Consider the following 12,015-nt stretch of genomic DNA (forward strand, 5'->3'; position numbering starts at 1 on the left):
CATTTATAGGGGTTTTAAAAGTTCTATTTATTAGAAACTTTCCACAAAGTACCACATTTTTAAATTGCACCCCTCAAACTATTCAAAACAGCCTTTGTTGAGATTGTTAACCATTTAAGCATTGAACATGAGATAAAATAAAATGGTGGATCTGTACAGAATTTTCAAATTTTGACAATATTTGACAATGTTTCTCTCGAGTATGGCAAAACCCCATATGTGGTTGTAAACCACAGAAGGGAAGGAGCATCATCACGCTTTTGGAGGGCAAATTTTAGGTGCTATGTAGCATTTTCTAAGCTTATAACATACCAGAACAAGAGAAACCCCAAAAAAGTAACCTCATATCTACTAATTGTACAGGAAGGCCTGGACCCCACTGAAGCCACACACAAGGATTTCTCCCTGTAGAATCAATGGATAATCTGCCCCTGGGAAAGAATTACATCTCTATCCGCAGGGGAAAAGTATCCTGAAGTGAGTGTGAGAAGAAGCATCAACAGAACAGAAACCAAGAAAAACTTTTAATGAAATTACAGAGATTACTTAGCTAATGTTATAAAAAAAACACAAGATCACTAAGCTATAAAGTGCTTTCTAATGAAAATATATCTTGCAATCTCCTTATAATCTTACTTTCTACCTAAAACATTTCTGATATCTTTATATAGCCTTAGAAATGTATAAACATAATGATAAAGGAAGAGATGTTTTTTATGTATCATCAATTATACAGATTATAATACTGAAATCAAATGTAACACAAAGGTTTTCTTATATCTTTTCGTTTCCATCCTGACAAGCAGATCTTGCTTTACTAATAGATAAAGGTATGAGGTATTCTTTCCTTGTTCGCAGTGATGACAGCACTATAGGGTAGGAATGCATGACTTGCATGCAGCTGCACACACCAGTCACCAGGCATTTCATGCAGTGTGAACACGACTAGAGCTGTTTCTATGTAAAGCCGGTTTTCATTTCACGGATGAAGGCATCTGGTTGGCTACACGAGCTATATATGTTAATGTTGAGCGTTTAACACTTTATCTGCACAGGATGCTTGAGGCAGCCAGCTGCTGGAGTGCTGCAGAGTATGTGTGTGCAGGGGGAGGGTTAAGGCCATTCATTCTCTGACTCCTTTAAGTGTGGGAGGATCATATAGTACACAGAAGACATCATGAGGGTAGTAGTGGTGTGAGCAGCCAATCATAGGGGGCCCATTGCAATCCAGCATACCCCAAGAAGAGCAGAAGGAGCAGCTGAAGCGATGCTACACTAGCACAGGGCTGTCCCACTGCAGAGCAGGGAGCTGGAGCTTCATCAGGACCACATAACAGGTAAAGGGATGTGAGAAGTCACCTCTGTCCCTGTGGAAGGAGAGCAGCACAGTGTGGAATTGTCACTGTATTGATCGGAGCTTCACTGTGCCTAGTATCCTCAGTACTGACTCTGTGCGAGGGATAGGAGCTATTCTTCAGCACCACGCATGCCAAGTATATCTGTACTAAGAACTATCCTTCAATACCATCTGCCCTACTGCTCCATATATCAGTCTCTGCTAGGTATCCGTGGGTACCATAGCAGCATACACATATGTGTGTGTATCTGGAGCTACCCCATAGCATCATAGAGACCTCTATTCTAGGTATATGTGTGGGTGCTTTAGCACCATATGACACTCTATCCTCGATACATATGTGGTTAACTGGAACTGTCCTATAAAACTGTACAGCACTCTATACTGGAAAATAATTATGTGTCATCAAAAAAGCTCTTTTTACTAGACACATGTGTGCGAACCACAGCATCATATGACACTCTATCCTAGATACACCTGTGGGTATCTGGAACTGTACAGCACTGTTTCCTGGAAATATATGTGTGTGTGTGTCTGCAGCTATGTCATCACAAAGTTCCCTTTACTAGACATGTGTGTGAGAACCATAGTACTCATATGTGTGTGCATTTGGAGATATAGACCCCTCTATTCTACATATATGTGTGAGTATTATGGCACCATACAGTACTCTATCCTATACACAAATGTGTTTATATCTGGAGCTGTATCATAGCATCATAGAGCTCTATTTACTAGACATATGTGTGGATGCTATAGTACCATATAGAACTCTATCCTCCATACATATGTGGATAACTTGAACTGTCCCATAAAACTGTACAGCACTCTATCCTAGAAAATAATTATGTTTGTCTGGAGCTATGTCATCAAAAAAGCTCTCTTTACTAGACACATGTGTGGGAACCATAGCATCATAGAGCTCTATTTACTAGACATATGTGTGGATGCTATAGTACTATATAGAACTCTATCCTCGATACATACTGTATGTGGATAACTTGAACTGTCCCATAAAACTGTACAGCACTCTATCCTGGAAAATAATTATGTGTGTCTGAAGCTATGTCATCACAAAGCTCTCTTCATTAGACATATGTAAATAGCTCTTACCCAGACATATGTGTGGTCACCTGAAGCTAGAAACTCTTGTCCTTATGTCTGAGTATTCTTATAGGAACACATGGCACTGCTGGATGCTATCTGCAAGCACCATATAGTAAGACACTCTTAACCCAATATCCCAATTATAGTTTTGTAATGAAAGAGCTGCTCTATAGAGCCACACTGTACTCTACTGTGTGTGTATGAACACTAAGAACTAACCTAAATATCAACACAGAGCTCCATCCTTTGTATGCAGATGCTGGCAGTTGTCTTATAGATACTCTAGGCAGGTGCTGGCTGTTATATAGATACACACAGAACCTTATTATATGTGCCAGTGCTGGCTGTCCTATAGATACACACAACAATTTATCCTATGTGCAGGGAATGCAAGCTGCCCTATAGACATACACGCCCTAACCTATGTTTAGATACTGGAAGCCGTCCTATAGATACACAGAACTCTATTGTATGTGCAGATACTAGCAGCTGTCCTATAGAAACACACTCAGCACTCTATCCTATGTACAGGTACTTGGAACAGTCCTTTAGATACAAAATGCAATCTTTCCTATGGGCAGATACGGGCAGCTGGCCTATAGATACACACAGCACAGCACTCTATCCTATGTGCAGAAATTGTGAGCACTCCTACAGATGCAAATGGCATCTGTATGGACAGACTGTATCATATGTGCGGGTACTGGGAGATGTCCTGTAGATACATACAGCACTCATTGATTTGTACAGTGCTACAGAATATGATGGCACTTTTTAAATAAAGATGATTATTATTATTCAATATGGAACTACTGAGAGCTGACTTGTAAATACAAACAACATTTTATCCAATCTGCGGGTACTTGCTTTCTTATAGATATACACAGCGCTCTATCCTATATGCAAGTACTGGAAGCTTTCCTATGGATACACTAAACACTATGTCCTATGTGCATGTACTAGAAGCTGTATGAATACATACAGTGGCGGATTAACTGTTCAATGGGCTCTAGGTTGTTTACAGGACTAGGGCCCCTCCAGTGTCCAAACCAACCTCGTGCCCATTGACCTAATCTCCTGCATCCAACGACACCACCGCAGCCCGTACTGGCCCCACTTTAATGAAATGTCCACAGCTAAGCCCCCTTTTAATAAAATGTCCACAGCAGAGCCCCCCTTAACAGAAATGTCCACAGCAGAGCCCCCTTTTAATGAAATATCCACAGTAGATGCCTCTTTTACAGAAATGTCCACAGCAGAGCCCCCCTTTCATGAAATGTCCACAGCAGAGCCCCCCTTTCATGAAATGGCCACTGCAGAGTCCCCCTATAATGAAATGTCCACAGCAAAGCCCCCCTTTAATGAAATGTCCCTTGCAGAGCCCCATGTTAAAGAAATTTCCACAGTATAGCCGCATTGAAAAAAATAAACCACTATACTCACCTCTGAAATCTTCTCACCGTGGCTCCATCTTCTCCTCTTCATGCCCTTGCACAAGACTGTGATATCATAGTGTATGTGCACTGGCCAGAAGAGAAGACGGAGCCGCGGGGTCGGGGAGAAGGAGCGATCTTCATGTAGGGCCCCTGGGAAGCCGAAGGCCCTGAGCGCCCACTCATACCGCCTATATAAAGATCCACCACTGGATACATAACTATATTTTTATTAGTTAAGGGAGGCCTCTAGGGCCTTTTAATTAGTAAAGGGGGGCCTCTAGGGCCATTTAATTAGTAAAGGGGGGGCTCTAGGGCCTTTTAATTAGTAAAGGGGGGCCTCTAGGGCCTTTTAATTAGTAAAGGGAGGTCTCTAGGGCCTTTTAATTAGTAAAGGGAGGCCTTTAGGGCCTTTTAATTAGTAAAGGGGGGCCTCTAGGGCCTTTTAATTAGTAAAGGGGGGCCTCTAGGGCCCTTTAATTAGTAAAGGAGGGCTTCTAGGGCCTTTTAATTAGTAAAGGGAGGCCTCTAGGGCCTTTTAATTAGTAAAGGGGGGCCTCTAGGGCCTTTTAATTAGTAAAAGGGGGCCTTTTAATTAGTAAAGGGGGGCCTCTAGGGCCTTTTAATTAGTAAAGGGAGGCCACTAGGGTCTTTTAATTGGTAAAGGGAGGCCACTAGGGCCTTTTAATTAGTAAAGGGAGGCCGCTAGGGGCTCTTAATTAGTAAAGGGAGGCCGCTAGGGGCTCTTGATTAGTAAAGGGAGGCCGCTAGGGGCTTTTGATTAGTAAAGGGAGGCCGCTAGAGGTTTTTATTAGTAAAGGGAGGGTGCTAGGGGTTTTTTATTAGTAAAGGGAGGCCTTTTTTATGACTGTTTTAGTGTCATTTTGTGCTATTTTGGTTGGTGGTGTGCCCCAGGATTTTCTAAGTATAAAAAGTGAAAATCACTGCTATAGATATACACAGCCCTGTATACTATGTGTGGGTACAGGGAGCTGCCCAATAGATATACACAGCCCTCTATACTATATGTGGGTAAAGGGAGCTGTCCTATAGATATACACAGCACTCTATCCTATGTGTATGTACAGGGAGCTGTCCTATAGATATACACAGCCCTCTATACTATATGTGGGTAAAGGGAGCTGTCCTATAGATATACATAGTACTCTATCCTATGTGTATGTACAGGGAACTGTCCTATAGATATACACAGCCCTCTATACTATATGTGGGTAAAGGGAGCTGTCCTATAGATATACATAGCACTCTATCCTATGTGTATGTACAGGGAGCTGTCCTATAGATATACACAGCCCTCTATACTATGTGTATGTACAGGGAGCTGCCCTATAGATATACACATCACTCTAAACTATGTGCGGGTGCAGGGAGCTGTCCTATAGATATACACAGCACTGCATCCTATGTGTATGTACAGGGTGCTTTCCTATAGATATGCACAGCACTACAGCACACTATACTATGTGTGGGTGCAGGGAGCTTCCCTATAGATATACACAGCACTCTATACTATGTGCAGGTACTGGGAGCTTCCCTTTAGATATACACAGCACTCTATACTATGTGTGGGTAAAGGGAGCTTCCCATTAGATATACAGAGCACAATATCCTATGTGCGCGTACAGGGAGCTGTCCTATAGATATACACAGCACTCTATCCTATGTGCATGTACTGGGAGCTTCCCTATAGGTATACAAAGCCCTCTATCTTATGTGCATGTACAGGGAGCTTCCCTATAGATACACACAGCCCTCTATCCTATGTGCATGTACAGGGAACTTCCCTATAGATATGCACAGCACTCTATCCTATGTGCAGGTACAGGGAGCTGTCATATAGGTATACACAGCACTCTATCATATGTGTATGTACAGGGAGCTGTCCTATAGATATACACAGCAATCTATCCTATGTGCACATAGAGGGAGCTTCCCTATAGATATACACAGCCCTCTATACTATGTGTATATACAGGGAGATGTCCTATAGATATACACAGCACTCTATCCTACGTGTGGGTACAGGGAGCTTCCCTATAGATATTCACAGCACTCTATACTATGTGCATGTACAGGGAGCTGTCCTATAGATATACACAGCACTCTATACTATATGTGGGTACAGGGAGCTGTCCTATAGATATATGCAGCACTCTATACTATGTGTGGATACAGGGAGCTGTCCTATAGATATACACAGCCCTCTATTCTATGTTTGGATACAAGGAGCTGTCCTATATATACACTCACTAGCGACTTTATTAGGTACACCTGTCCAACTGCTCGTTAACACTTAACTTCTAATCAGCCAATCACATGGCGGCAACTCAGTGCATTTAGGCATGTAGACATGGTCAAGACAATCTCCTGCATTTCAAACCGAGCATCAGTATGGGGAAGAAAGGTGATTTGAGTGCCTTTGAACGTGGCATGGTTGTTGGTGCCAGAAGGGCTGGTCTGAGTATTTCAGAAACTGCTGATCTACTGGGATTTTCACGCACAACCATCTCTAGGGTTTACAGAGAATGGTCCGAAAAAGAAAAAACATCCAGTGAGCGGCAGTTCTGTGAGCGGAAATCAGAGGAGAATGGGCAGACTGGTTCGAGCTGATAGAAAGGCAACAGTGACTCAAATCTCCACCCGTTACAACCAAGGTAGGCAGAAGAGCATCTCTGAACGCACAGTACGTCGAACTTTGAGGCAGATGGGCTACAGCAGCAGAAGACCACACCGGGTGCCACTCCTTTCAGCTAAGAACAGGAAACTTAGGCTACAATTTGCACAAGCTCATCAAAATTGGACAGTAGAAGATTGGAAAAACGTTGCCTGGTCTGAGGAGTCTCGATTTCTGCTGCAACATTCGGATGGTAGGGTCAGAATTTGGCGTCAACAACATGAAAGCATGGATCAATCCTTCCTTGTATCAACGGTTCAGGCTGGTGGTGTCATGGTGTGGGGAATATTTTCATGGCACTCTTTGGGCCCCTTGGTACCAATTGAGCATCGTTGCAATGCCACAGCCTACCTGAGTATTGTTGCTGACCATGTCCATCCCTTTATGACCAAAATGTACCCAACATCTCATGGCTACTTTCAGCAGCATAATGCGCCATGTCATAAAGCTGGAATCATCTCAGACTGGTTTCTTGAACATGACAATGAATTCACTGTACTCAAATGGCCTCCACAGTCACCAGATCTAAATCCAATAGAGCATCTTTGGGATGTGGTGGAACGGGAGATTCGCATCATGGATGTGCAGCCGACAAATCTGCGGCAACTGTGTGATGCCATCATGTCAATATGGACCAAAATCTCTGAGGAATGCTTCCAGCACCTTGTTGAATCTATGCCACGCAGAATTGAGGCAGTTCTGTAGGCAAAAGGGGGTCCAACCCGTTACTAGCATGGTATACCTAATAAAGTGGCCGGTGAGTGTATATGCAGCACTCTATACTATGGGTGGATACAGGGAGCTTCCCTATAGATAAACACAGCACTCTATCCTATGTGTGGGTACAGGGAGCTTTCCTATAGATATACACAGCACTCTATCCTATGTGTGGGTACAGGGAGCTTCCCTATAGATATACACAGCACTCTATCCTATGTGCATGTACAGGGAGCTGCCCCATAGATATACACATCACTCTAAACTATGTGTGGGTACAGGGAGATGTCCTATAGATATATGCAGCACTCTATACTATGTGTGGATACAGGGATCTGTCCTGTAGATATACACAGCACTCTATACTATGTGCATGTACAGGGAGCTGTCCTATAGATATACACAGCAATCTATCCTATGTGCACATAGAGGGAGCTTCCCTATAGATATACACAGCCCTCTATACTATGTGTATGTACAGGGAGCTGTCCTATAGATATTCACAGCACTCTATCCTATGTGTATGTACAGGGAGCTTTCCTATAGATATGCACAGCACTACAGCACTCTATCCTATGTGTATGTATAGGGAGCTGAAAACGTAGCACACTTCCTATTTTGATTTTTATGCTTTCATTTTTTATTTTTAATAAAATAAAAAATAAAAAATGAAAGCATAAAAATCAAAATAGGATGTGTGCTACGTTTTCTTTTCCTGTATATTGGGGCTGAGTACCCGACGTAAGCACCATCCACATTTTTTCAGGAGTGCGGTACCCCTGTTTTCTGGTATGTATAGGGAGCTGTCCTATAGATATACATAGCACTCTATACTATGTGCGGGTACAGGGACCCGTCCTGTAGATATACACAGCACTCTATCCTATGTGTATGTACAGGGAGCTGTCCTATAGATATACACAGCCCTCTATCCTATGTGCATATACAGGGAGCTGTCCTATAGATATACACAGCACTCTATCCTATGTGCATGTACAGGGAGCTGTCCTATAGATATTCACAGCACTCTATCCTATGTGTATGTACAGGGAGCTTTCCTATAGATATGCACAGCACTACAGCACTCTATCCTATGTGTATGTACAGGGAGCTGTCCTATAGATATACATAGCACTCTATCATATGTGTATGTACAGGGAGCTGTCCTATAGATATACACAGCCCTCTATCCTATGTGCATATACAGGGAGCTGTCCTATAGATATACACAGCACTCTATCCTATGTGCATGTACAGGGAGCTGTCCTATAGATATACACAGCCCTCTATACTATGTGCATATACAGGGATCTGTCCGATAGATATACACAGCACTCTATCTTATGTGCATGTACAGGGAGCTGTCCTATAGATATACACAGCCCTCTATCCTATGTGCATATACAGGGAGCTGTCCGATAGATATACACAGCACTCTATCCTATGTGCATGTACAGGGAGCTGTCCTATAGATATACACAGCCCTCTATACTATGTGCATATACAGGGAGCTGTCCGATAGATATACACAGCACTCTATCTTATGTGTGGGTACAGGGAGCTGTCCTATAGATATACACAGCACTCTATACTATGTGCCTATAAAAGGGAGCTGTCCGATAGATATACACAACACTCTATCTTATGTGTATGTACAGGGAGCTGTCCTATAGATATACACAGCCCTCTATCCTATGTGCATATACAGGGAGCTGTCCGATAGATATACACAGCACTCTATCCTATGTGCATGTACAGGGAGCTGTCCTATAGATATACACAGCCCTCTATACTATGTGCATATACAGGGAGCTGTCCGATAGATATACAGAGCACTCTATCTTATGTGTGGGTACATGGAGCTGTCCTATAGATATACACTGCACTCTATACTATGTGCATATACAGGGAGCTGTCCTATAGATATACACAGCACTCTATCCTATGTGCATGTACAGGGAGCTGTCCTATAGATATACACAGCACTCTATCCTATGTGCATATACAGGGAGCTGTCCTATAGATATACACAGCCCTCTACCCTATGTGCATATACAGGGAGCTGTCTGATAGATATACACAGCACTCTATCCTATGTGCATGTACAGGGAGCTGTCCTATAGATATACACAGCCCTCTATACTATGTGCATATACAGGGAGCTGTCCGATAGATATACACAGCACTCTATCTTATGTGTGGGTACAGGGAGCTGTCCTATAGATATACACAGCACTCTATACTATGTGCATATACAGGGAGATGTCCGATAGATATACACAGCACTCTATCTTATGTGCATGTACAGGGATCTGTCCTATAGATATATGCAGCACTCTATACTATGTGCATATACAGGGAGCTGTCCGATAGATATACACAGCACTCTACCTTATGTGTATGTACAGGGAGCTGTCCTATAGATATACACAGCCCTCTATCCTATGTGCATATACAGGGAGCTGTCCGATAGATATACACAGCACTCTATACTATGTGCATATACAGGGAGCTGTCCGATAGATATACACAGTACTCTATCTTATGTGCATGTACAGGGAGCTGTCCTATAGATATACACAGCACTCTATACTATGTGTATGTACAAGGACCTGTCCTATAGGTATACACAGCACTCTATCTTATGTGTGGGTATAGGGAGCTGTCCTATAGATATACACAGCACTCTATACTATGTGTATGTACAGGGAGCTGTCCTATAGGTATACACAGCACTCTATCTTATGTGCATATACAGGGAGCTGTCCTATAGATATACACAGCACTCTATCTTATGTGTGGGTATAGGGAGCTGTCCTATAGATATACACAGCACTCTATCCTATGTGCATGTACAGGGAGCTGTCCTATAGATATACACAGCACTCTATCCTATGTGCATATACAGGGAGCTGTCCTATAGATATACACAGCACTCTATCTTATGTGCATGTACAGGGAGCTGTCCGATAGATATACACAGCACTCTATCTTATGTGCATATACAGGGAGCTGTCCTATAGATATACACAGCACTCTATACTATGTGTATGTACAGGGAGCTGTCCTATAGGTATACACAGCACTCTATCTTATGTGTGGGTATAGGGAGCTGTCCTATAGTTATACACAGCACTCTATCTTATGTGCATGTACAGGGAGCTTTCTATTATCCCGCATATCATTCTGTCAGCTGCAGCACAATCCACTTCTGACGTCTTTCTGCACCTCACAACCCCCTGGCATCTGTGTGTAGTCTTGGCACTTCTCAGTTGCCCCTCGCCAGCCTATAGCCCGGGCACTTAAAGATGTGGCACCTATGAGGCGCTCTGCACCCTCTGCATATACTGGGGGATAGCAGCAACGTGCGGTATTACCTGCAGTATCTAATCTGCAGGACTAGGGGGTGTCTACCAAATCCTCACATGATACCCAAGTAGCAGACCGTAGCCAGCTCCCCACCCATGGCAGCCAGGCACGGCATGTCTGCAGCCGGGTCACCCGCGGGAAGCCTCTGAGAGCTGTGTTACCCGCTCGGAGTGCGGGGGGAGGGAGGGCTGGAGAGAAGAGACATTGCAGCAGTGACCAATCTCCTAGACCAGGGTGGGCTCCTCGGCTGCGGCAGTGCGGCGAGCGCCACGGAAACAACTTCTGCTCTCATTTCCCTGTCACAGCACAAGAAGTGACCGCCATCCAGCCCCCATCCCATGTCCTGGAGAACAGCGTCTGGGTCCTGCTATGCCAGAGAATTAACCCTATGTGGCTTGGTTTCCAGTTCGCAGCATGGGTAAGTGGGTGGAGAACACCGGAATGGGGGTGAACTAGTCTGTTATGGCTGCAGCACCTCCACTCCTGCAGGGCCTGCGGAGCAGAACGGGTTAACGGGGCTAGCAGGGTGAGACTTTGACATTCCTCCAGATGGCTACATAAATGGGGGTGCACATTCACTGTCTACACAAAGTTGGTATTGATGATTAGTCAGGCAGAGGGGTCCCCAGGGTAGAATTGCATGCACCCCGCTTCCAGGACTGCATGAGGTTTGGGCTTGGACCAGTAAGAAATGTTCTAAGTCAGAAGATGTAGGGCTGGATTGTGTATTGCACGGAGAATATCATAGTGGAGATGGTGCTGGGCTTTCCCTGCCTGCAGTAGACAGTGGAGTTGTTGTGCCTCACTGAGACATCACTGTGTGCCAATGCAGTGAATGCGGCGCAGGAATGCGTTTGCTTGCCATTCTCTTTGATGCACTTGTGAATATCTTATGTTACTATGCTATGGATGTGTGCTATACAACTCAATGGTATGCATGGCCTTACATTCCTGTAATGACCTTTGTGGATGTAAGATGCAATTGTGTGCCCACTGATCGGGGTTACAGGTGCCACAACAAGGTTTCTCAGAGTGCCCTGCACACAGGCTAGAGGGCATGCAGTCAGTAGAGAGGCTTCTATTACACAGTCAATGAACGATTTCAATGGTATGTCATGCTATACACAGGTTATGTATGTTAAAGCTTCATAACTTCTAGGTACCTCACCCAGGGAATTCTGTCTGCTTGACTATAGCTCCAATGAAATCTCATATGTGTGAAGATGCTGGTGTATTAACTTATCACTGACCAACATATAAGTCTATTTAAGACATGAATCCACTGGCGTTACTTCCCTCTGGGTATCCTTACACTTTTATCCATTCCTTTAAGCCTT

The 12,015-nt window shown here is 43.7% G+C and overlaps 1 protein-coding gene across 2 annotated transcripts in view; it reads left to right on the forward strand.

Moving 5' to 3' along the window:
- The first annotated feature begins 1,216 nt into the window (after window positions 1-1,216).
- Window positions 1,217-12,015, forward strand: part of KCNN1 (potassium calcium-activated channel subfamily N member 1) — a 119,924-nt gene continuing 109,125 nt past the window's right edge. Inside the window, exon 1 of one of the 2 annotated variants that reach the window (XM_072110225.1) lies at window positions 1,217-1,337. Coding sequence is in view for 1 of the 2 variants with exons in the window: in XM_072110216.1 (XP_071966317.1) it covers window positions 11,067-11,096 (30 nt within the window). In the remaining variant the exon portion in view is untranslated. Of the gene's footprint in view, window positions 1,338-10,560; window positions 11,097-12,015 lie in introns of those variants that run through there. The other variant, XM_072110216.1, reaches the window with a different exon arrangement.

The sequence above is a fragment of the Engystomops pustulosus genome, chromosome 1 (assembly GCF_040894005.1).
Source record: "Engystomops pustulosus chromosome 1, aEngPut4.maternal, whole genome shotgun sequence".
Taxonomy (NCBI): domain Eukaryota; kingdom Metazoa; phylum Chordata; class Amphibia; order Anura; family Leptodactylidae; genus Engystomops; species Engystomops pustulosus.